The 26,831-nt window shown below is 47.5% G+C and overlaps 1 protein-coding gene across 5 annotated transcripts in view; it reads right to left on the reverse strand.

The window, feature by feature from the left end:
* Positions 1–23,391: 23,391 nt before the first annotated feature.
* Positions 23,392–26,831, reverse strand: part of PFKFB3 (6-phosphofructo-2-kinase/fructose-2,6-biphosphatase 3) — a 43,290-nt gene continuing 39,850 nt past the window's right edge. For all 5 annotated transcript variants that reach the window (XM_055808058.1, XM_055808061.1, XM_055808060.1 and 2 more), the window contains one exon: positions 23,392–26,389. In XM_055808058.1, coding sequence (XP_055664033.1) covers positions 26,383–26,389 — 7 coding nt within the window. In that variant the 3' untranslated portion in view covers positions 23,392–26,382. The remainder of the gene's footprint in view (positions 26,390–26,831) is intronic.

Raw genomic sequence — 26,831 nt, forward strand, 5'->3', positions numbered from 1 at the left:
CTGCAAACCTGTGTAACAAATATTCTCAGCCAAGCTGCTACTTGAACAGGGCCTGCCATAGCAAAATAGGTCCCTTTTCACCACCTCACTGGAATAATCCTGCAGAGAAACTATTTTTTCCTGCCAAGTAGCAGAGAAGCAAAGGATTCAATGGACATGAGAAAAGCATCACTTGGAAGATCTTAGTAGGCGTAAAGTTTGGGCCAAGTTAAAGTCATGGAAGCAAAACGGTCTTGGCAGTTACTTGGTCCCTGGGACTCAGTGTCCCTGTGGGTGCTCCTCTCTATTCTGGAGCCAGAAAAACTACCCTGTAAATACCAAGAAGAACCTGCTGCTTCACATCTTATCTCTGGGGTTGGGAGGTGTTTCTCTCCAGGGGATCAGGGATTGGCATCATCAGCTAGGCAGGGCTTCTGTTTGGTACCCACCATCAGTGTCACAGGATTGTGGTTCCCATTCAACTCATTCAAGTGCTGTCTCTCCATATGGGTCTTCTTTCATGGTTTTACTCAGCCAACAGCTCAGACAGACCTTGCTGGTTGTAAAAATCCTGCTTTTTCTCTGTAACAAAAGCTCCTTAGCTTTTTACTTTCCTCATTTCTGCTAAGGAAGGCAAAGATTCATATCTCAGCTCCAGACCCAGCACCTGGCTTTCCTTGGTTCCCTGAATAACGCCGTCAGAGTAGCAGATGGCCTCCACAGAGGGCTTTCTCCTACTTGGAAGTATAACCTACAGGCTTGGAAAGAAAGAAGGCTCCAGAATGTGACAAGGCTCAGCGGTCTCTGTGGCCTGGAGACAGGGCTGCAAACACCGCTTTGGGTGCCTACCTTCAGTTTTACTCCCACCCCTCTCCTTGGAGCTGACTGCCTTGAGCTAAGAGCTGGTTTGAATCCCTCATCACTCACTTGGTTGGACATACCAAGATCTTAAGTTGTCTGTGCCTTGTTGTCCACAACTGAGGTGTCTCAGGGACTGTCATCCATCCTCTGTCCAGGGGAAATGGTTCTCCCTGTGGGATATCAGCCAGTCCCTCTGGATTTGTGGATGTGGATGTCCAGGGCAGCCCTTGTATTTGGTAGTTGTGTTTAGGCAAATGAATCCCACGCCTGCTGTCCCCTTCAGGGCAGGATGAATCTCTCTGTGGGCACCATAAGCACCATTGGTTAGATCTTGGTTGATGGGAACCTAGACACCCATCTCACATCTAAAAAACCCGGTGTAGGAGTCTTCTCATGCAAACCAGAGGTTAATTACAACCCATTTCTGCCCCTTGTTCCTTTGTAGCCAGAAACCTGGAAAGGTAAAACTAATGACACCAGGACTCAGCTAATCTGACATTAGCATAGAATAGGATAACTTCAATGAGTCTGACCCATTAACCCTAATCTCATAGTTACCCTGCTATTGATTAGGAATTGTGTGCTAATTGGCAGAGCATTGGAACAGAAACTCACACCTAACACATGATTCAAGAGCCTAATTATCAAGTCCTCCTCCCAGGCCTCATTAAGGCTGGAACTGCAGCAGGTAATGTTATGGCCTTCCTCTCCTTTTGGATTGAAAGGCACACAATTACAAATGAAATAAGGAAATGAGTCTTGCCCTTCATCTTGCACCGTGTTGTTCTTTTCAGCTGCTTGGTGGCAACACAATCCCAAAAGGATTTACATGACACAATGGTCTAAATATTAGCCAAGAAGAGTCCACCCTTGCTGTTTGGATGACACTAACCAAAAAGGGAAGGCTTGTGGACTGACTCTTGTTTATGTTGTCTCCTTTTCTTAAGCAAAATAACCTATAGCCCTTGGGCAACCTGAGGCAGCCATGTAGAAACGACAAGACCATCAGACTGTAGGATCCACACTGGATGCACGGCTCACTTGCCTTCTCCAGTCTCCCCCCTGCTTCGCAGGCCTGGCAGTCCTAATGACCCAGCACGGCTGATCCTTGAGGAGGTCTCCCGCTGGAACTGAATTGCTTTAGATGGCATGTTTGATCCTCCTCAGGAGGAATGTGGGCTTCATCCAGCAACATGCCCGCCTAGTGGGGCTTCTATGGAGGTCTTGGGGGACAGAGACTGAACGGTTTTACAAGGGCAGGATCTGCTCTGTTCCCAGTGTTGTTCTCGCTAAGGTCAAGGGAGCTGTTGGGAAGGGAAAGCCTCCTTCCTGAGCTCTGCTGAGCCCAAGGGAATGGCAGGCCCATGGCAGGAGCATCCTGCTATTGCTGTATGGCAACACCAGGGTTTTGTCTCTTAGAGGTTTACAGAAGGCTTATTGTAGCAGACACAACATGCACAAGGTCCAGATAGAGGTATCATCCTTCCACATGTTGGTTATCTCCAGGAGAAGAGCTGTCTTTTCCCACCATCTTGAACTTCAATCCCGGGAGATTTCACAAAGCCCAGGAAGCTGGACCAACTCCAGAGCACTGATGGGGGATGATGCAGAGCAGAAAAGAGCCTGGGGCTTTGCAGCCTGTCACTTTTCAGCTCAAGCTGACAGTGCATTCACCACAGAGGTGCCTGGGACCAAACAACCTGTTATTCACCTGTAGGGTGAAATGCAATGCTCAAAGGGAAGGGCCAGAGGCAAACAACCGTTTCATTTCACATCACCATTCCCAGAGAAGATTAAGCATTTCTAGTCAACAAGTCTGATGAGTCCTGTGATCAAGATTCAATTAGTTCAAGCAGGGGCTGCCTTTCCTCTTTCCCTTTCTGTTTCTCCTGGGGATGTCACACTGACCATTTTACCACAAGGCACAATATTTTGCAATAACCCCTCACACAGACCCTCCCAGTGCTCCCCACAGTGCTCAGTGTGCAGAACTGGTCTGGGGCAGTGACCAGCACGTGGGTGCCCTGGGGCTCACTTAGCAGCTGAACCCACATGCAGAAATGCTGTGCTGGTGAATTTTGCAACACCTCTGCACCTGCTGTGAAGGACCCCTGCGGGGCTCCTTGGCAAAATAAGGTAGCTTTTTTATCAGTTATTAGTTAATGTGGCCACTAGGGGAAACTGCAGTGTGGGATTGGAGCGCTTCATTACTAAAGGTATCCCTAAATCAGTGCTCCAGTAGTCCTCAAGCCCAAGAAATGAGCTCTCACATACAGCCCAGACTGAACCTTTGCTCCATGACCATAAGTCAGGACAGTCAGGACTTCTGGTTTTGGTTTTATTTCTTTAAATTTCCAGTGTGGAAGGGAGAAGGGGGCTGGGGGGGGGGGGGGGGGGGGCAGGTAAAGGAAAAAAACCCAAACAGTATTTTGCTATTAACACTTGAAAGCTAAGAATAACAATTTCCAATATTCCAGCAGCTGCCTAAGTCCAGGTCAGCTCCCACACCAAGAGATTAATTTGCTAAGAACAGTGTTATTCTGCCCTGTGTCTTTGAGAACTTCTTGCAGTTAAATCTCCGGGGTTTTTATCCCAGGCTGACAAATTATCTTTAAAACTCCATTTTCAATTATTGTAAGCAACTTGTTGTTGGCAGAGGTGGTGCAAAGTCCCCCCTCTAATGAGCAACTCACCCTGCAGCAAGGATCAAATTCCACTGCTGCATGCGGCGTATAGTGCTCTTTTGCCCTGACCTTAGGATCCTGCTACTTCACATGTCTGGAAGGTGGAATTTAAACTATTAATAATGATATTCTTGCCCTTACAATCTGTCTTTCACCCAAGGATCTTGAAGTGCTTCAGAAATCCTGGGAGGTTCTGGCCAAGTTAAATATCACACCTCTCCCTGAATTGTTTTTATTCACTATTGTATCAAGCATCACCATGTTAGCATGCTCTAAACATCAGTGAGTGGTGAGAAAAATGGAAACTGTGTTGGATGACTTTGTACCATGCATGTGACTCATTATTTCCCATGATTTCAGTGCGATTCCTCACAGCGCTGCGAACAGCCGCATCTTTGCAGAATCCATGTGTGAGTGGAACTGAAAAGGCAATGCTGCCTCGACTCATCGTTGAAGCCAGGGTAAAAGACACATGGCAAACTGAGTCAAAGTCATGTTCTTCAGGCTTTTTTGTTACTTTTACAGTTCTTCCACAGGTCAGCTCAGAATGGACAAGACTGTAAAAAAAAAAAAGGAAAAGAACATGAAAAGGAAACAAAGAAAAAATAAGCACTATTGACAGCAAAAGGTGAAAGGCAGGTGTGAGAGATGAATCTGTGGTGGATGGAAATGGATTAAACATGTCCCTTTTCTCCCACAGGGGAAATTTTAGCTGTTTTAACTCATTGCTTGGAAATGCTTACCTCCATAAATAAGAAAATAATCCTGTCTCCTGGAAGGTGGTCAGAAGCTGCAGGCTGACTTATTCAAGCTGTGTTGGAGTAAAAGAGAAGCAACTTCTAAGTGGAGAAATGCCCTGTGGAAAGTACCCATCGGTAGAGTCAACATGACAGGCACTCTTAGCTCAAACCAGGAGACCATGTCAGCTGAACGTGATTGCCATGACTACTCATGAAGAGTCAGTTGTCCAAGTTAGAGCCTATTAATACAGGGAGCTTTAAAAATCTCCATTTCCGTGTGTTTAGACCAGAGCAGAGTAGTCCAAGCTTTACCCGCCACCCCCCACCCCCGATTTTGAAGCATTTTCTACCAGAGGCATGGATCCCTTCGTTGATGTTGGTTATGGTAAGCCAAATACAAACTTGTATTTGTCTCTGGCCTCACCAGAGCACAGTGTAGATGCTGAGACCACAAATGGAAGCCACAAAGAGGAAAAAGATAAGTGTTTTTGCATTCCCTGGCACTCATGTCTTCTCTAGTCGTCTTACAGCAGTGAGGAATTCATCCTTTCTGCAGAGTGCTCAGAAATTCTCTCTGTTCTACATACAGGCAATGTGAGCCACAGAGATGTCTCAGTGTTGTGGCCAAGGTCTTGGAGCAGTCACAGCCACAGACTCAGGAACAGAGCTCAGATGTTTCCTCTCCAAATCCTGCTGATTGAGCACTATAAAAAGTTTCTTGTCCCATCACCTCAGGTAGATTCCTTTGTGTTAAATCACTGGTAGTAAAAAGGATATCATAATTAGAATCATTAACTCCTACATAAGCAAGACATGATGCAGTCTACAAAGATCTCCAAGAACTCCTTATCACTATTTTGCATCTAGGTAAATTGAAGCACTGGAAAGTCAAATCATTCAACCCCAAGCCTCTCCTTTTTAGTCAGAGGTATGTCCAGGATCAGAGAGACTCTTGTAAGGTCACCATGAACTCCTGAAACCTAGCTCTCTGCATGCCAAGGTGCAGGACTGCCAAAGAGACACGTACACTGGGACACCAAAGGTGGGGAGTTAATCCTATCACATGCCTGCAAGCCCTGCCAGGAAGGTTGATTGCAACAAGTGATCCCTGCAGCATTCAGCAGGTGATCAGGGTCACATTTTGCATGTCAAATTTCCCAGGTGGAGACCTGGGCGATGCCCACTAGGAATTTGGGTGTGTTTGCACCTATGTACCCTTCTCCTGCCATTCAGCATGCCAGGAGGAGCAGCACAAACATATTAGCTAGAAGAGATGTTGTTAAGAACTTAGTGAAAAACATCGTTTCTCAGGAGGTTCTCTCTGGTTGAGAGAAGTCTGTATTACTTGTGCCCTTTGTAGATGTGGTCAATGGGGCTGCTTTTCAGTAGAGGGACAAAGCCAATGTTTCAGTGGGAATTCCATTCCCGCAGAAACCACACTGAGGGTTTTTTTGTTTGTTTTTCTTGGAAAAAGCCTACAGGTTGCTATACAGAGGAGTCCTAATTTACCCAGCCATCTGCAGCAGAAGGGTAGTGATGAATCAACACCAGCTGGAGCTTAGCAGAAGCATTTAGGTTGCAATTATGCCAGATTGAACCTTCATTAATGGGAACCTCCAAGTCGTCTCTAGTATCTACTGCTTTCCTGCTGAATCAGGCTGATCAAATCCTCACCAGAAGAACATGCAAGAGGTCCTGAGGTTGTGTTCAACTCCCAGACCACAAGCACTCCTAGATGACTGTTGGTGGCACTGAGCAAACTGTTTTTAATAAACTCAATCTCCAGTTTTCAATTTCTCCTCCAAAATCTCCCCTGCTTGGGTTACAAGTTCTTTGAAAGCTGCTTCCTTCTATTTTCCAGGTCCCAGAGGATCAGACAGCATACCAGACCTTGGGGAAGACAAAGGGTTTGGTGTGGGAGCATGCTGAGATCAGCTCCTAAATCCCTCAACCAAGATGCTAGATGAAGTCCAGGCCACCTGTAGGATTCCCTGCCCTGCTCATGGACCACAGGAGAAGTATTTAATGTTGAATGTGCACATTTTGTCAAAACTGTGACTTGGAGCCACCCCACAGCCCCTCTCACTAGCTCAAACTGATCCCAGTTCCTAGTAATGGTTCCACTAACCAGAAGAATTAAATGCAAACAAGTGTATGTTAGTTTCTTTGGCAAACACAGGAACAAAAAGTGTTGCTGAGCTGAGATCAGTCATTTATGGTTCTGGAAGACTTTATACTCCCTAAATATGAGCAAGTTCTACCTAAAGATGTTTTATGGGTTTTCTGGAGCCCCAGACATCTTTGCTCACACCAGAGGTCATACAGCAGATACCCAAGTTCTGCTCATTTCTGTTATGTTGAAACCCTTGCAGTGCTCTATGTTAGCTTTGCAGGTGATGTGAAACACACTTTGTGGTTCATCTTCCCCCTTGCCTACAGTGTGGACTGCTGAGGACTGGAAGATGCTGAAGTGTCTGCGTGGCCTTTGGCTTCATCTAAAGGAGAAGCAAGGTTGAACAGACTCAGTTTGGGGTCTTCGTTCTATAAAATTAACAACCAGGTTCTTGTGCAGGCAGAGAGGAGCCTGTGTATTGTGGAGCCACTGCTGCCACCTGAGAGCGCAGGTGAGGAGTGTACTCCACAAAATGTCTTAGAATGGCACCCGCTTCTAAATGCTGAAGAGGTGGGTTGTGTGGCTGATTGTCAAGGCTTTTCTCACATGGATGAAATCCTGAGACACATTAGAGATGACTTGCTGTCTTGCTCCATAAATCAGATCTTTCCTAGGTCTGGCAGAGCTGTTGAACATCTATGTTCTTCTACCTGGAAAAAGCATGGAGAGCCAAGTTCTGCACATATACAAGGGCTGTAAATTCAATGTAACTTCACTGACCTCAGCTGTTTTGCTTAAATTGATTGAGATTAGAACACAACATAGAGTCAGATACATTGCATCAGCCACACCTATCCTATCGCATGTTCCTCTAACATTTGTTGGCTGCTTAACGTGAGGGATGCTTTGGATCTGACCAAAGGTGAGTCAACAAACCTGCAGCGATAACCACTCTGTTTCCCTCTGACCTTCACTGAATGGTCTACTCAGCCTTCACTTCGTAACTTAATGCTGACAGCGGAGACCATCCTACAGGCAGAAGCCAACCAGAAAGAACAGCACTGTAGCTCCCAGTTATTATTTTTTGCTCATTGTCAGATAACTGCCATCAAGTATTTGCTCTTTCTTGTCCTTTGAATGAATTTGTAAGGGAAATAGCACAGGGGTTTTGTCTCCAGACACTAGCATGGTTTTTAATTTGCACTCAGCCCATAGGAACAGCAGGGTAATAGATGTGGTTACTGATTATCCCCATCCCATAAGCCTGAAAGTATCCTCTAAACCCACTCCTGGAGGGATGACAAGGGAGCCAAGGCTTAGCGTGGCAGTAGGTGGCGCTGAAGACCTTGGAGCCTGCCAAGGAACCTTGGTCAACCCACACCCACCTTGTAGGGCTTCCCAAAAAGCCTTCTCCCCCTCTGTTCCCCTCCTACACTGAAACCACCGCAGAGGAACACAGGGACACTTCGTCACTGGAACGTAGGCCACCCAGGGGTCTGTGCAGAGCCGGGGCTGACTTACACTACATTCAGAGATACTCTTATCAGAAGTAGGATCAACTACAGGTGATGGTTAGAGTGTCTAACTGGGGGTGTGAAAATGGCAGCAAGCCATGGACCACAGAAAAGCCCTGTCACTGGCAGCAGCCACCTGTAATGCCTTCTCAACAGACTTTGCTACCCGTCTATTTGGAGGGTTCAGCATGGTCACAAAGCAGCTGATGGCCTTCTTTCCCTGATCTCAGTAATCTCTTGAGATGCAATTACATTTATAGCTTCAGAGGTGTGTCTCCAATTATAGAAGTGCTGCAAATGAGCTCCAAGCCACTGTCTGCCAGTGTTACACATTACGCTGGGAATTTGTGACAGCCTATGCCATGGGATTTCACGTCAGAAGCCATCATACCTCCACTTGTCTGATAGAACATGCCATATCTGAAGGGGAACCTTGGCACATCTGATTGGAAAAACTACACTGACCTCCCAGGCTTCCCTTCCTGTTCTTTTGACAGTTTCAGGAAAAAAGTAGAGAAAGGTACTCCTTTGGCCTGCTGTGTAACAGGTGGTGTGCATGTGCTGTGGCTGGAGGAGCAACATATCCTATGGTGATTTGGCTGTGGGACCACAAAGGCTTTTTAGCTGGAAAAACACAAATCTGTGTTTATTCCACTGGTGGGTAGGTACGCCTGTGGGAAAAAAGCATGTTTACAGGTGCCCACAGCAATGAACAGTGGAAGGATGACTTCAGGCAGAGCATGTGCCGTACTGAACCCCTTTCTAATCTGACCAGGAAGAGTTGTGCCTTCTATTCATCTTAAAAACACAGAGAGCAGAGCAGATCTCCAGAGCTGCCTGACTCCAGCTCCCCCGTATCCAGTCAAGCCAGTCAAAAGCACATAGACATTTTGTCACCTGCGTCTAAACTGGGCATCACACCCCCTGCCCTCACTGGGAGCTGGGCATCATCCACCTCACTCTTGAAGTTAAACCGCAATGTGGGCACTGAAGCATATTGCAGGTGCTGTGGAATGGCTGTTGTAAAGACAACAAAAGTAGATTGTCGCTGATAAAGATAAAACACGTCCTGTGAGTATAGGGACAGCCCGACTTGGGCCAGAACAAAAATCTCCATTGTGCCTTGAATGCTCCTCCGAGTTGCCAGTTCAAACTCATGAGTCTCACCAGAGAATCACCCCATTTTAATCCCTTCTAGATAAAATCCCAGTTCCATAAAGTACTCAGAATAGCTGAGAAATCCCCTCCCTTTTACATCCTTGAAGACACTGGAAGAAACCTTCCCCTGGGACCTGTTCCCAGACCTCTAGTGGCCCACCACATCACAAGGTCATCACGACCGTTTCAGTCAGGAAATTAAGCTTCTCCCTAAACACCCTTATCTAATCACCATGGTCAACATTTGGAACTCCCTTGCCCTAAAGACATTTCCCCTAATATCCGTAAAGCTGGGACAGATCAAAGGGCAGTTATCGCTGCTGTGTGTGCTCACCGTTAGGGAAAGCTTTCCTCCCAGGTGCCACACCTCCACATCTCACCTGCAGCCTAACCCAGTCTGCCAGTGGATGAAGCACTGTACTGGTCATGGGGTCAGCCAGAAGCTTTTCCTCTTTAGACATACAAGGACATTTAATTCTTCTGGTGGTAATGACATCAAGATGATCAGGACATCGATGCACGAATTGGATTCATATTGATTCAGCCAAATACAACCGGCATGTGATTTTTAATTAAATGGTTCCGCTGATGTTTACTCTGGCTGAGATAAGCAGAGCTGTGTGCTAAATTAATTCACCCACATTCCCATATAAGAACATACTGGTGTCAAGCACACCTATATATTGGCATGCTTGTAACTAGACAGATGGAGAAAATGTGTATGTGTGTATGCAGATTAAAATGGCATCATGTGCCACATATTCACTTCCGCAAACATCAGGTTTATGCTTTATTAATGCCAAGGCATCCAGATCATCATTTCCAGTATCATCCCTGTGTATTCATAGGTAGGTGAATGTGGGTGGATAGATATACATATATGCTAAATGCATATGCATACACACATGAAAAGATATGCGAGCACATGAATGTAAATAGACAAATGTGTTGTCCAGAAGAGTGTTTAGGTGGGAGTTCAGATAGCCAAAAAGAAATATCCTTGTGCATCTAGACATCAAATTGCTAGAAATCCTAGAGTATTGATAACAAATCTTCCAGGCAGGATCTCTTCCCTCCCCTGCCTTAGCGGACAGAAGTGTGCTCAGGTTTGCTGCAAATGAAGAAGGCACCTGACGGGTGGCGTGAATGTGTGTGCCCCTGTGACAGAGCAACAAATATTTGGATGCTGAGTGGTGATGAATAAATACGTGCCAGTGTTTATTCCACACCCCAGGGTGGGGCTGGCACTCAGACTGATCAAGGGAGGCTTTTTTGTGTTTGTTTTGTCAGTACCTAGGTTTTTTCCCTCCCTCCCCCAGCCCTCCTGTGGGGTTTGGTTTGGGAGGTAGGTCCTGTCGGACAAAGCTGCTCCATGTAACAAGAAAAGCTGCAGAGGTGGGCTGGGGACCGGCTGATCAGGGCGGTTTAATGAGAGGTGTGAGGAAAGGGGAAGCATCTCTCTAAATACAGAGTGAGTCAAACTCACCTCTGGGGAAGGGAGAAGAAAACCTGAAGCAGAGAAGAGGCGTTGGCGAGGCACCGTGTGTGCTCTCAGTCACATCCTCTGCTGTTTACTCAAGCTGGAGGGATGTGAGCAGAAGTAAAACCTGATTTAGGTCACATATATCTTTCTCTTTGCTCAGTGCTGGAGTCAAAACATCCCTTGGGCAAGAGAAGGAGGAGACAAGGAGCCAGTGCGTTTTCTGGGAGATCAGATAGGACTTGATGCACAGACCTAGACTCGCAACCACACATTTTCTCCCAGCTTCAGTGCTCCAAGCAGAGGGCGGTTTTTGCATCTCTCTAAACACTTCTTTTTTTTTTTTTTTTTTTTCCCCGGTGGACTTCATGACAGGCTAGTTTGGCTTATCTTTGACTTTATTTTCATAATAGAGCAGCTTTGCATAAGTAATGAACACTGTTCCCAGCATGTTCTGTAAAGCAAGTACTAGCTGGCAAGGAGTTTGCTAGATTTATGCACCTGAACAAGGGGCATGGTTTGGTTCTTCATCTCCACCCCTCTCACCCACACTGCCTTCCCAGTGCACAGCCTCTGGGCTCTGCATAAAACCTCCTGGATTGGTAATTCAGCATGGCAAAGGCCTATCTACAGCTCCACATCCATGCAAGGCCCAGTGCAATAACGGTTGCGTCTTGGTCAGCCTCTAGGTATTGCCCTCATGACTTAATTGGCCTATAATTTACTGACTCGAGGACTTGAGTTTCCAAAGGCACCTGTGTCCTTGCAGGTGCCAGCAGTCAAGGTGTCTGGCATCTCTGACATCCATCTGCTGAGCAAGGCCAGAAGGAGCCATGCCAGCATACATCTCATGCAGTGTAGATGTGGGGCACTTGTAGGGCCAAATCCAGGTATAGCAATCCTGTCCTCAGGCATCCAAGGCCAAAACAGCATTTCTGTCAGACCAGAAATTCCAGTGAATTAACTGGAACAAACCTTGCCAGGAGATCATATGTAGAGATGGTTCATAAGATCAGTGTTGCTGGTTGCTTCTGTTGGGTCACAGCAGAGAAGAAGAAGGGGGCTTCAAGCCCTGTGACCAAGCAATGGGAGAACTATCCAACATCTGCCTTGTGGTAAATTAAACATGAGCTTTTCCTGAGCCGTGCGGCATGCAGTGATTACTGGAAATGGCTATCTGTGACACATGGCGATGTCCTCCCCCATGCTTCCCCTGTGCTCACAGCCCTGGCTCTCTTTTCGAGCAGCTGTGCTGCTTCTTGCCTCCAAGGCAGTGCCAGGCAAAGATGCAAATCTCAGTCACTTCTTCCACTCACCACATGTGAGAGGACTGCATTTACTGGTGGAAACTAACTACCCACAGCTTTAAATACTGCTGTACTCAGAACCTCTGTCTGCCTCCAGTTTCTCCTTCAAGGGAGGAGCCAAACCCACATGCTTTCTACAGGCTTTATTGGACATGGATGGACAAAATGCACCTGAAACCAAACAGCCTTTTTGCTTAAGCTGGCTGCTGCTAACTTTCTCCAACCTGGTGGAGAGTTAGGCGATGCAACAATTAAAGCTTGCTCACCAGCTGCAAAAGGAGCCGCAAACTTTTGCTGTTGGCAGCATCTGTTGGGCAAGGCACAGGTTGTAAATCAAAGCATCAGCACTAATAGATGTAATGCCAAGAAGCTTAAAAAAGGTAAATATCCAGTTTGGACACCAGTCACAGGTTCTCCCATGTTTTACGGCTCCACTGGTCCATCATCAACCCCATTAGACAACATCAGTTCTGCTGCAGTCCCCCAGCCCCAGCAGGTCCTAAACTGGAAGGCAATGATTGGAGTGAGGTGAGACCGCAAGGTGGATGTGCCCTGTGGGAACGCTGCTTGGTCAGGTTTGCTTGATGCCTGGTCCCAGGATTGCAGAAAATCCATAACTGGGACCACCGTGGAGGAAGAAGGGGAATGTTGACTCTGGAAGGCAGGGAGGATGTGTTTCAACCTTGGCTTTCTTTTAGGAGATGCCCTGGCTATGTTTGAAAGTAGAATGGACTTACCTAAACCTTGGGGTTTGTTGTCTTCCCCATACAGGTTCATCAGTCACTTGAGCTCCTGGAGATCTAGGTGGGTATGTGACTCTTGCCTGAGGCTACAACAGAAATTTATCCCTCCAGGGATCAGTGAAGTATGCCTGGGGACTGCAGAGGATGAGAAATGAGGCCATTTAACACTTCTTTTCCCAAACCTTTCCTGGACAAATACAGGGTCTGGGCTCCAACAGAGCTATACTGAATCCACTGAATCTGATGTGCCTGGATCCCTCTTACCTCCTGGCTCCCAAGATGTACAGATAAGCACATGAGTATACAGATGAGTTTAGCCAGGAGAGGAGGAGGCTCAGGGGAGAGAGACTTTCTCACCCTCTACAACTACCTGAAAGGACATTGTAGCGAGCTGGGGGTCAGTCTCTTCTCCCAAGTAACAAGCAACAGGACAAGAAGAAACAGCCTCAAGTGGCACCAGGGAAGGGTTAAACTGGATATTAAGAAAAATTTCTTCATGGAAAGCGTGGTCAAGCATTGGAACAGGCTGCCCAGGGAAGTGATGGAATCACCTTCCCTCAGTGTTTAAAAAATGTGTAGATGTGGCACTTAGGGACATGGTTTAGTGATGGGCTTGGCAGCGCTGAGTTAATGGTTGGACTTGATCTCAAAGGTCTTTTCCAACCTAAATGATTCTATGATTCTATATGCCAATCCCAAACAAAGTAATAGTAACAAAGACAACAATAACAATAGTAATAATAAAAACAATAATTTAAAAACTTTTCCATCCATCAAAAAAGACCTGCCTTGGGATGATTCACACACATATGGTCTCAGAGACCAGCACAACAGGCAACTTTCAGTGGTCCAGCAGCCCCAGCTGTGCCTTTTAGCTAGGGCTGCTGTTTGAGGATGGAGGTGGCCACAGAGGCAGGGACAGCTTTGCTGCCCAGGATGATGCCCTCCGATGGAGAGGTGCCCCGTGGAGCTGTGCAAACTGCCAGCTGGGGAGCAGTGCTGCTTGCCTGCCCTCGCAGCTAACTGGAGCTTGCACGCAGCTGAGGGTGAAACCTTTTTCTGCCTCAGCCCCAAAGCCCTGTGAAACAGGTGGTTTTCCACAGCTCTCCTCTTCCACATGCAAGCAGTGGGGACGTGGTCATTGAGAGGGAGTTTCACTCTGAGTGTTGGGACTTTCCCGGGGCTGTGCATGGCATGGCCATGGTGTGCATCACGCTCATGTGGTGCCCTCTGCTCCTTCCCCAGCTGCTCCCAGTCTTGTGCAGTTCATCTATCATGGTGGGACATGAGCCTCCTGACAACAGGCTGCTGCCCTCAGGTGTGTTCACAGACCCCTTATGTGTAATCCACATAATCCTGTGGTCCACGGACTGCATCTGTAGTCAAGGTCCTGCTCAGTGTGCCTCAAATAAAAAGTTAATTTGAGCACGCACCCTCACTTATTTTAGGAGAGTCCCTTTGGACAGGAGAAACCCCCACCTGATGCACATACCTAAGCTGGGTAGTAAACACAGTGTGGCTGCATCCAGGAGCCAACCTTAAGCCATGTCGTCCCCTGCATCCATCAGCCACGGGTGCCGGTTAACCCAGTCCAGCGCTGCACCAGGCAATACACCAAAACACTGCTGCCGGTCACAGCCCCTGCTCCAGCCCTTGCCCTGACCCTGTTCATTTGCCAATATAAACATTGCCTGGCATGCTGCTGCAGAAAGCTTCAATTTTTGACAAACCAATGTTTTCAGCTAGAAAAAAAGCTCACACAGAAGAATCCTGCCCGGCTTTGCCTGTGTCCCCAGCCTTACTTAAATACAGCTAATTTCTCCCAGCAGCCACAGCCCCTACATGCTCAGATGAGCTCCTACAGACGGCATGGCTATAAATAATCCCAGCCAGCAAAAGAAACAACCTCCCTGACAGCTTTATTTTCTGCAGGCATGACCAATCCATAATGATTTAATTTGCTCTTTGTCCATATTTGCTTTGGTCCCTTGGTTAATTACTTGAGGGAGCTGGACTTGATGATCCTTATGGGTCCCTTCCAACTTGAGATACTCTGTGATTCTATGAAAGAAGATGCTACTGGATTTCCACCCTGGGGGAAAAAAAACCAATTCAATTGCAAAACATATATATATATATATGTTTTGCAATTGGATGCCTCGGTGTTGTGCTTTGTCTCATCTGCCACAAGTAGAGGCGATGATAACCCGGAGCGGCTTGGTTGCAGCTAATGGGATCCATTGAAAACATACCCGCTTCAATAGAGGAGGCAAGGACTAATTCTTCAATAGCTATTAGTCCTGTTTCCTTCAGTGGATTTATTCCCAGGCCCTTGCAGCAAATGTTTACTCATCCGGAGGTATCTTGACCCCTGGTGCAATTTGGAGGTTTCTTTACCGAAGGGTGCGATTTGATTGTGAGTTAGCGTGGATCTCCCACGCAGCCTGGCTTTGAATATCCTCCTACGAAACTGGACACAGACCACTGCCAGCAACGGGTCCCACAGCTGTTTATCTGAAATGACCTCTTCAAAATAGCAGAGGGATGTGGCAGCTGCTTAATACTTCATCTGACCTTTGCACAGGAGCAAATCGGCCCCTTTTGAAGCAGGTGACCAATTTGCCTGTGCTCATTGGCACTTTAAATACCAACTTCCTGGACAGTATGTATTTATTATTTATTGCTTGTATTTCTTTTTGCACCAATGATTTAGTTTTAGGTAGTTCTGTGAGGAGCAGGGAGTTGAACTCAATGTTCCTCATGGGTCCCTTCAAACTTTGATATTTTATGATTCTATAATTCCATTACTTTGATCCATAACCTGCAAGAGATGTACAGACATGGGAACTGTTATCCCATAGACAGTGGATGGGCTGGACATAATGATTGTATGGGGTCCTACCTGCTTTTGGCAAACATCACGCTTTGCAAAAACCCTGGCTGTGCCCAAGACAAGCCATGAAGCCAAATCGTCTCTCCCAAACCAGCACAAAAAAACCCACCAGTGCAACCAGAAAGGGAAATATTGTGCAATGCATTGTGCTGCCATTGGGAAATACCAGAGGGTTTCAGCTTCCCAGGTTGCATTTGTGGAGAGAAGAAAAAAAAAAGCCTCCAAAAGAAGCTGCAAAACTCACATTACAGGCTCAGAGGCACTGCCAGGCTGTTGCAATGGCAGCCCATCAGCCAAAGCCTGGCTGCCCAACACGTGCATGGCCTCACCCCGTGGCAGGCGTACGATTGTCTGGCTTAGCTGAACCCTCACGGCATTGTTGAGTCAGCCTCTCTGCAGGCAAATCAGCTTCACAGCCATGGCAAAAAGCCTTCCCGGGCTGGCTGACATCCTCACAGACCTTTATGAGCATCAGTCCCATCCCTCCTGACCCTGGCAGCAGCTGTGCAAGCACACAGACAGCAGCAGATTTGCTAGGAGCAGCTTCAGGAGGAAGCCACAGACATGCTCAGATCAGCTTAGCAGATAGGAAGGTAATTAATAGCTGCATTAAAACTGAACAGACAGGTGGGCTTTTTGTTTAAGCCTTCCCCTCCTAACCCTTCTCCTTGTCTGGGGCATTGCTGGCTGCTCAGCTCATGTAGCTTCCAAGAGCATTTCAAGGGATGATAGTGAGATGCCAGAGACACCACACTGAGTCCTACCTGCATTCCTGAGGCCATAGCTCCTCTCTATTGGGTCTCCCAGGAGGTGCCTGGAGGTGACCTGTTGGATGGATGAGGTGGGTGTCCAGCCCTGTGCAAGATAAGGGCAAAGAAAACCCAATTTCATCTTTCATGACTGATGAAGGGCTACCCCTCACTCTTTCACCAGTTGTGCTTCTTCCCCAGCATTACCTCAAGTTAACCCAGTGCAGTGTCTTCTGACATCGGAATGTTTTGTCAAAAAAGGCCAACACTTCATCTAAAACGTCTTCAACAAAACAAGGAAAATCATATGTCAGTTCATGGAGTCAAAAGAAGCTTTGGAAATTTTGAAAAATACTGGTTTCCATCCCATTTGGACAGGAAGATATTTTTATTTTTATTTACATGTAGAAGAGAAGATTTCTGGTGAACCAAAGCCTTGGTTGTCAGCCAGCTTCAACCATGAGCCTTGCAAACCCTTTATTACAATTCTTCTGACTTAATTAACTTTCTTCCCAGCCCCATCTTTCCCTAGTTTGCTCACTCTTGCATGTGATTTTATGTAAGGGATGCAGACAGACTTCTCTCACCTCTGCAACAGAGCTGGTGATGGGCAAAATTGTGTCAGGAAAAGAGGTTTGGAATTAGTCTCCGTGCAATGGCCATGTTCAGGGATACCACAAACCTGCATGCTGGTTTAGCAGGTCTGGAAAGACACGCCAGTCATTATTACAAATTAATTATGGTGACTATCAGTGTTATATTACTTTATTATGCGTTGCTTATACAGCACCCAGGTCCTGCTGGGTAGTCTATAGCCAAATAAGAAAATAATTTCCCTGTCCCAAGCAGCTTCAAGAAGGTGGGCTCATCCCACCAAAGGGGCCTGTGATGGTGCAAAAATGCTGCTGAGAATATGCCCAAGTGGATGATATCCTCTTAGGAAAAAAGTGAAGAAAATATAAAGAAGATAAACCAAAGTGGTGGCTGGAAAGGCATTGGGATTTTGTGGCAATGACTCTGACACTGTAGATGGGTACATCTCAGGTAGAAAGGGCAACCTCTTCCTCCAAGAACATGACCTGGGGATGACTCCCAGGTCTTTTCTCTCATCTTTCTCCAGTAGGTTAAAGTCACCAACACAGGCCCCAAAAAAACTGACATCTAACCCTTGTACCCATACAGCAGAAACTGTGCACGAGTAGCTGCTGGTGGTGGCTGAGCAATTATAGAGCAGGCTAATGCGCAGGTTGTCTGTACTTCGTCAAAGGATAAAAGGTGGCCTTGAGATTCTGCACCAGGAGGACAGGCTTGGGAGATGCCTGCACATTGCATAGGAACTACAGAGGAAGGAGCAAATGCACGGGAAATGCCTAGCAAATGCTGAAGGATGGGGCAATTAGGAAGAGTAAGGTGGATGCATGGCAGGAGAACACGTCTGCTGCTTGTCACAGATTAATCAAGGCTGGGCAGAAAGAAGAGTGAGTGAGTCAGAGCACCTGGTTGGTAGGGTGGCATCACCCCTCTGAGCAGGTGACATTAATACCGTCTGGAAAGTAAAAGAGCAGCCCTGGAATGGTCAGAGTAAGTCACAGTCCTTGCAGCATCACCAGTGGGAGAACCAGGAAGGAAATCAGCCATTAACACTCATACCATCACCCTGAAATCTAGGTCGCTGGTGTGATTTGCCCATACAGACACCCCTGAGGACAGCGTGCTTGTGGCACAGGGTGGATGGGACAACCAGGTACACGTATGGGAGCTACAGCTCCCTTCTTCGCCTGGCTTACTGCTGCCACGGTGCCCTGGAGTAATGAGTGGGCAGAGTTGGACCAAGGAGCAGAGAAATGCATGGTGACATTCGCTTCTTCATGCTGCCATATGGTGGGACTCCTGCTCCCAAGGTAGGACGTCAGTATTTTTAGGTACCCCCCACCTCCCCTAAACCAACACATCCCCCGCTAGCCAGAAAGCCACTTCATCTCCTCATCAGGAAAAGGCAGCTCTGCCCACAGGTTGGCATCCAGCTTTGGTGGAGGCATCCAACGCAAGCTAATGCAGGCTCTCCAGTCTGGTTTGGATGACATTTATCAAAATGCTGGGGTTTCTTTTTGCTGATGCTGAGTCAGTTGTTTTGGTGCATAAAGGCAGCGAAAGGCAAGATCCAGCTCTGGAAATACCTCCTCATAATGACCAAAATCACAGCTTAATTGTGGGGTTTCAGCTGCAGCTAGAAATATCTGGATTTGGGGCTGTGCTCATTCTCAAGCTGCCTTCCACCATGGTAATTATTCGTTAGGTCTTAATTACTGTTTCTCTTTGTAGCTTCAATTCAGCCGTGCTTTTTGGTCACAACCCCTGCTGCCATCCACTTTTCTAACTTCTGCACCAGGCCACCAGTTGGTACAAATTTTTGCCAACATTGATTTCCACACAAAGAGCACTGGGATACTTCTTGTGGCAGTAAAGACAGGATAGTGTTGGCTAGGTGTCTGACTAGGAGTGGATGCAATATAAGGCTCTGTACCTTGTACTAGAGGGAGAAGCAATTCACAAAGCCTGTGTGATCCTGAACGCTGTCTCATCACCACCCCTTCAGACCATGCTAGCTTTGAGTCTCCTTAGATCAGCAAGAAACTCTCCACTCACTTTGCCAGCCAGTTGGGTGGACAGATGCACCAGTCGAGTTTTGTCTGGCTGATTGTGAAGCTCACCAGACTCAGCAACCTTGTCATGGTCTTATCAGGTTGCAAATTAGATTCCCCTTAGGCTCATGGGAGATAACATTCAAGACCTCTCCAGGCATTTAGCCCCTCATCAGTTGGACTGGAGCTGTCAGGTCTTCAAGGGATGGTGATGGCTTATGGAGAAAGAGAAGATGAGGAGATCTGAGGCCTGGCAACACTCAGTACACCACTGACCAATTTCTCTGTATTCTTGCTCTGTGGACTGTCTCATGTTGACACATGTCAGCTGGTGCATCAGGCCACAAGGAAAGCAGGGAGCAAACCTTACAGTGAAGGTTTCCCAGGACGCAGAGTCCAGCCTGGCCCCAGCAACAGCAAGGACTGGTTCCTCTGTGGCCTCCTCAGATCAGGCATAGGTCCTGGGGGTGGACCATGGAGCAGGACAGAGGAGCAGCAGGATGCAGCAGGGCACTCTTGGGGTGAGGACATGAAGCCAACTTTATGGATGTAGGTACCGTACATGCATTTCAGGCATATGTCAACCATTTCGATATTGACTCTTACCACTATTCCCCTGTAGAGGAATGAAGCTGGGTTAATTATCATTGATAATTTACAGCTGTGGGCTGGCTTCAGGGGCGGTGGGTTGGCTGATGTAGATAAACTGCAGCTGTGGCTGGTTAAATGAAGTGGCTGGGCAGCCAGTGAAGAGAGAGCAGGTGAGGAAGAGAAGGTGAGAGAGGAAGAAGCAAGAGGAGAAAGAACACATGCCCTAGGTGAAGCGAGATGAGGAGAAGGCAGTAGAGGGACTGTATGAAGGGTATGCTGGTATGAGGTGGTGCAAGACCTTGTTGCAGCTTGGTAGTTTGGAGAGTGCTGTGATGTTCCTCTGTCCACGTGATGTAGTTTCTTCTAGCGTTACTGACAGCTAGATTCAGTTTCAATTCACTTTTTTCTGAGCAGTTCCTTTCCCGAAGCACTCCCAGCAGAAGCCAGCTGACCAAACCTCTAAGGTCTCCCCTGATTTCTGCCTTGGCTGTGGCAAGCAGCAGCTCTGCAAACAGAGGCCAGATCATCCATGGCAAACAGGTCATACCCCAAGGGGAAAGAGATCAGAAAGGAAAAGCAGGTGGCTGGGGGAATGGCACAACCTGATTTCTCAAGTGATACCCATTGTCTGGACAAAAACCCAGAACACCAACTCCCTCTGTGTATTTATCCAGGAAGTTGCAAGGGACTGTCACAAGGTATATGTCACTGTGCAGCTATTTCTAAGCAGCAGCTCAAAGGCAGAAGCATGTCCAGATGATTCTGATGGCTGCTCCTCACTGCTGCTGGATGCTCTGCAGCATTCAGGAGGGTAACAGATGGGCTGCAGATGGAGGTGTCTCCAGCAGGACCAATTCACAGGGCTTAGGAGCATCTGAGCAGGTTCAGCTGCAGGCTGGATGGCTGTTGCTGGTGGCATGGCTACTGTTGTCCTGGCTACTGTTGTCCCCTCTCTATCCTTCTGGATGAGTCCTCTTTTACCTGACCTTTTAAATTCAGAAAGGTTTTCAGAAAACACTCTGAGTCTGTGTAGTTTTTAGAAAGAGCAGAACTTGTAGGTCTGCCTATCTACTGCTGATGTTGCCTGGTGAAAAGCCAAGGCATGCATGGCCGGGGGTGGAAAAGGCTCCCAGTGCCACACTGGACAGGTGGAAGGAAGGGGAGCCAGCACCTAGCGGTGACTCCCGTGAAGGCAGGTGAGCTGAAGGATGGGACCAGTGTGGGACCCTTGCCCACCCGACTGGGGAGGCCACCAGAGATGTGCAGTACCAGGACCGGGGAACCTCTCAATGGGTAAAGGCCAGGTGGGAGGAGAATGGCTTAGGTTCTACAGCAGAAGCCACAACAGAAAGGTTTTACTGGGGGCGCGAAATTGCTGGGAGAGAGTATTCACCACCCTAGCCCCACACTGAGCCTGACTGCTCATGGGAACAGGCTGTTTTACCCCAGGGAGGGGGCAGCTTGGGGAGAGGAGCCTGGCATTGCCCCATCACACTCCTCAGTCTCAGAGAGGAGGGAGGGTACAGGTGGACACTCAAGCAAGGGAAATGCAAGGGTCAGATATCCACATTCACGGAGCCTTCCCTTGGCCATGGCCATGAATGAAGCCCGGGCTCTGAGCCCACCCTGGGGATGGGGAAGGGACCCTAACACTAAGCAGGGTTAAGGCACGGAGCAGCGAGACTGTGATTTACACAAGTCTGTGCACAGCTGCAAAATAAATTTTTCATATTTCAGTAGAAATACATGTCCTGCCCAGGATGTGTTTGCTGGAGCAAAAGTGCACAAATGCATTTAGGTACCTGGAGCTGTTGTAAATAATTCCCATTAGAGCCACAAGCAGCAAGTTGTTTCCCCTTGCAAAGCAACCCCCCAAAATATCCATTTCTTTTTAATTTTTCTTGCAGGTAGATGAAAAAAAAAAAAAGAACAAACCCCCTCCAATCCCATGACGTGATGACAGTCACTCCCCAGCCAGAGGCAGGTGAGCGGGGTGCCAGCTGTGCTTTATCCAACATGCTGTATTGTAAAGGTTTGCCCGTGGTTTATTTAATCCCTTGCACGTATCAGACACATTCCTGAGCCATCAATCAGAGCTGAGTCAGCCAGCGTGACTAGTCTGCCCTTTTTATTTTTTTTAGCAATCACAAGTTCGCTAGCCTTGTGTGCCAGCAGTGAGCTGGGTTTTGTTGTTTGTTGTTTTTTTTTTAAATGAAAATGGGACTTGACTGGGAGACGGGAAATGTTCCCACTGTCATGTATAACCTTTAAAGCCGCCTTGCCCCGAGGAATCTCTCCTCTCTGTGATGCCACAAAATGCATCTCATGGAAGACAAATAAAGGATGCTGTCTGGGATGGCATTGGCCCATGAACCCCCTCCCATGCACGGCTCTCCCGCACAGATATCCTGACACAAACCTATCGTGCCCCCTGCACGCAGAAAAAGGAGAAAAGGCTTTTCAGAGGGGGTGTTTTCTTGCAGAGCAGCCTTGGAAGTGCTGCCCACAGCCACACTCCAGGAGGCAAAGCTTTCCTCCTGTGCTCCCCCCACAAGAACAAGATTATCACAGCTTCAGAACAGCCCCTGCCCACCCAGGGAAGGCAGGGGAGCAGCGCCGCTGTTGTGGCTACATGCAATCTCAGCCCACCACAGCTCGTGGTGTTATCAAAGCCCCTGCACCCTTGTGGGACTCCCTGCAAGGTGGGGTGCAAGGCTACACTCCCTGCCCTAAAATAAAGCAAGGAGTTTTGTCTCTGCTTGGGTCAAGGAGACAGCCAGGTTGATGGAGATTAAGCAAACAAACAAACAAAAAATTCTTGTGGTTTCTGGATTACCCAGAGAGCACAGGTCCTCCCTGCCCCCAGGATGCTTGCAGGGATGAGCATCATCATAAAGTCTTGTACATCTGTGTATACACCTAGAAAAAAGTTTTTGAGGATGCCTTAAGCTTTAAATCTGAGAGCCCTCTCCCTGGTGAGAGGCCCTCTTGCACAGAGCAGAAGGGAGGAAGCAGATGGCTCCTTTGCATCCCAGCAAGCCCCAGCCCAAAGCAAGGCTCAACCTGCACTGAAAACCCAGGGAAGATCAGAGCAAGAGTTGCACATCAGCCAGCAGCAACTAACCACAGAGCTGAGCTTGAACACATGGCAGTCCACACTTTTTTTTCTCTCCCCTCCTATTTGCTCCTAACAAGCTTTCAGAAGCACAACTGCTCAAGAGGGACAAGCCTCCAACCACATGGGGACCATCCACCCAAGATGTGCTCTGGAGCACCATCTTCAAATTGCACTTTTTGCTGCCTCTGCTCCCTCTTTTGCTCTGGAGCTGGGGGGAGAAACAACAGGAAAACAACCAAACTAACTTTGCAGAGAATTTTCAACTTTGCTCGCAGGTGGCATCTGCTCTTTTCCTGCCTTCAGGGCAAAGACAGCTGTGATCTCAGAGGACAGCTCTTGCCCAGCCCTTGAAATTCATGAGGACCATTTTAGACAGGTATTTGGTCTGAAGAACCATACTAGTTTTGAATAAATGCCTAGACCTGCCTAACTTGCAGCCTATGTGAAGATCTAGGCAGGACATATTCCAGCACATCACCTTCATACTGAGCAGTGATGGAGTAGGTAGAACCTGCAGGGTATTTGCTTGCCCTTAAGGTGTTGACACCTGGTTGCAGGAGCGATGCCCTCAGTTCCACAGAGGAGCTCTTCACTCACCCTAACAGAAACTTAAACATTGCTGTAGTGTGGTCAGAAAAAAAGGGTTCAAGCCACAGGATCCAAATGGTTTCTCTTGGAGATGATACTCAGCAAATCCGCTATGGGGCCAGGAGGGATTTGAGGTACAGGAACATGTGTAAGGCAGGACTATGTGGCCACCAAGCTGCACATGAGATGGGCCTGAGTAATTCCCAACACAAGGAACAACCAGGCTACATCTGTATTTTAACAAGATTTTTTTATTGGTCCAGCAACTGCAAAATATACAAATTTCTGAAAGGCATACCCTGTTTTCAAGCTGGCACAGCTTTGTATCAGGCAATTATTCCAGACTTATATACAGAACAGTTAACATACCACAATTAAAAAATCCCAAGTAACTACCCTTCTCCAAGCTTTGCAGTATACATTAAATAAATAAAGAGCGCTTTGCTATCAAACAAAAAAAATTTCAAGTATCACAAAGGAAAACAAAACAAGCAGGGGGAAGAACCCATCAGTGTAGTTTGGCAAGTCCCCCCTCCCCACCTGCCTTGGCTGGAGCATCACTGCCCAGTCCTTGGCTCTGTTAACCAAAACAGAGGGGCAGCATGATTGCACAGGGTTGACACCATCCCATTTACTGCCAACCCCTCCAGCACGAGAGGACCTCTTTGCTGCTCAAAGACCAATTTTCCCCTTGCTGGAAAAAAATGCCAAGTTCCAATATCATCTTTTTGTAGATCTTCAAGACTTCTATTAATCCCAAAGGAAGAACATTTAGGGTCATGAAGGTTTTTTGCTGTTTGATTTTTTTTTTATATATATATATTTTTTATATATATATATATACATACACACACACACAAATACACCCCAAAACATCTGCAGAATTACATGTGTACAGGATTGATTAAGGGGCAGCCAGATGTCATGTTTGCATTTGCCGGCTTATCTTACCCTAGCAGGAGGAGAAAGATAAAACTCCCCAGGAAGGAGGCTGAAAAGACAAGTGACTTGCCTTCCCAAAACATCCGTTTTTCTCCAGGTCAGATAAACCAAAAAAGCAGATGTTGACTGCGTACATAGGGAGAAGCCTGCTTTTAACGCAGTTATTAAAAAAAAAAAAGGGTGTGGGAGGGAAATTTCTTTGTTTCATCTGTACAGGACTATAATACACATATGCACAAGCTCACACAGGCAGGGCACTGCCAAGGCCGCCTGCCCCAGTTGGGCATGGACCCCCCCCCCCCCCCCCCCGTTGTCGGTGCCGCTCCGAGCACATGCTTTGTCTGCATGAGGCTGAAGCGCTAGGCACTGTGGTTCACCTTTTCCCCAAAGGAAAAAAACAGAGCAACCCCCCCAAAAAACATACATGCACAAACATACACAGAAATTTTAAAAATCATGACTTCTCCCCAAAGCTGTCTACTCCCATCCGCAGGGATGTTGTTTCCTACCCAGTGGGCTGGGGAAACCCATGGGAAGATGAAGCCAGGGAGCTGCCCATCTCCAAACACCCAGTCCAGTGCTGCAAGAGGGCTTGGCTGCCTGCACCTTCTGCCTCCAGCTTAGTGATGCAGCCAAAAAGCACAAGGTGAGGATGGAGAAGAAGCACATACAAGTGGGAGGGAAAAAACCCCAAACACCAACACCCAACCCAGAACCCTAAAAACAGACAAAAAAACGCCAAAAAAATTTTCAAAATCCAGACTTATGTACAAAGCAATAGTGGTTAATTGCCATTTTTAGCTCTGTCTCGCAGCCTGGGACAGGCTGCCAAGAAAGAATCTCTCGTATCAAACCACTGGGAGTTGGCTGATGGAGTCTACGTCAGGACCTTGCCCTATTTTCCCCCCCATACACACAGACCTTGAACACCATAACTACTATGTGTTTTTTTAGTCCCAGCTTTCCAGCATGCAAAATAGAAAATTAAAAAAAAAAAAAAAAAGCTGCCTGTATTCAGGCTTCCCCTGTTAAGGGGCACAACTTGAAAAAATAACAGTTATGCTTCTGCCACAAATAAAGTGCAAAAACCAAGCGGTTTCTAGGTATACACACAGACACACACATGTGTGTGAGCATGTATATATATTAAATTAAAAAAAATAAAAAGAGAAAGAACACAGACAAAACTGTCCCTTCTTGTGCCTTTTTGCAGCCATACAGGGACTCCTGCATCCCAGCCAGACCTCTGGCCACCTCCACAAGACCTGTGTGTCTGCAAAACGCATCTAGCTCAGCCTGCCCACCTGCAACGCTGCAGGGATTCAACCCCCTCTTGCAAAATCTCTGCTTTCCTCCAGGGAAGAGGAAAGGGGAGATGAAGTACCGGCATATACCTCAACTGGTCCTCAGTCTCCCCAAAAATCAACACACACCTGAACTCAGACTATCCCTTCACGTTGAGATGAAAGCATCGCCCGAGCCACCCCCAGCGTGGCTACCCCTGTACTACAGGCAGCTCATGAGCAGTTCTAGAAGCAGGTCTAGATTCTCTGCAACCCCCTTTAAGGTGTATTGATTAAAAAAAAATAAAAAAGGAAAGAAGGAAAAGAATGTTTTGGGGTCCTTTTTTGGTTAAACCCAGCAGTTCTTGCTGTGGAAGACTTGACACAACTGCCTTCCTGGTGCTCTCGAACCTGGGTGAGTCAGGCTTGCGTGTGCAACAGGCTGTAGTGTGGGTAAAGGACTGCAGCACAGCACATTAGGGACTTTGTTGAAAAGTAATTAATAACAATAAAAATAAAAAAAAATGCAAAACCCCTTCAGTCCCCCCTCCCCTTCCCCCTATTTCTCTGCTAACCCTGCACCATCCACATATATACACAACCCACCCGGATATGGATGGGTACCAATCATCTATAGAAAAGAAGATCAAAACGGCTTACAGAGAGGAAAATTAAACTCCTGTGCACTAGAAGCACTTTACAGCTTGCTATGATCTAATAGGACACTGGAGAGGAGAGCAAATGCCGCAGCTTAAAGATGTGGCGGTGACCCCAGGGAGCTCGGCTCCTCTCCTCTGCTCTCCCGCATCTCTCCGCCTTCAGCAGAGCAGTTTGCAGATGAACGGGTGTGGGTAGAAACAGCTGAGGGCCAACCTTGCCAACTGGTTTATAAGCAAGCTTCAGAAATGGCGATGGGATGGGAAGCTGGCGTCGCCACTGGTGTCGCTGGTGGCCTCACAACAGCGCCATCGGAGTCACGACGGCTTCTGCGAGTTGTTCATGTTCTGCAACAAGAAGGGAAGGATGGGGATTGGGGATCACGCTTGGGTTGGACCCCATTCTGGCAGTATCGTCCATGGGCACATCAACAAGAGGACAGGAGAGTAACAAAAAGCCACAGCACGAGTCACTATGAAAGCATCCACCACAGCGGAGAGGACACTGCCCACCCAAGGAGAGAGGGGGGAGGGATGTGCTGACTCTACCCACACACATCCCCTGGCTTTAACTACAGCGTGAGAATTTGACAGAGATATCCCTAAAAAACAAAGTAACCCTCCCACCCAACCCATTCTGTACTTCTGGAGCTGCAATTTGGTCCATGCAAGGCAAGGTGACAAGGGACCATGGTGTTCATCCAAGGAGCCCAATTAAACATCTTTCTCTTGCTTTCCTTGAGGGTGGGCAGTGTCTCCCCTGCCTGCCAAGGACACGGTCACTGTCTGT

The sequence above is a fragment of the Falco peregrinus genome, chromosome 6 (assembly GCF_023634155.1).
Source record: "Falco peregrinus isolate bFalPer1 chromosome 6, bFalPer1.pri, whole genome shotgun sequence".
NCBI classification, from domain to species: Eukaryota; Metazoa; Chordata; class Aves; order Falconiformes; family Falconidae; genus Falco; species Falco peregrinus.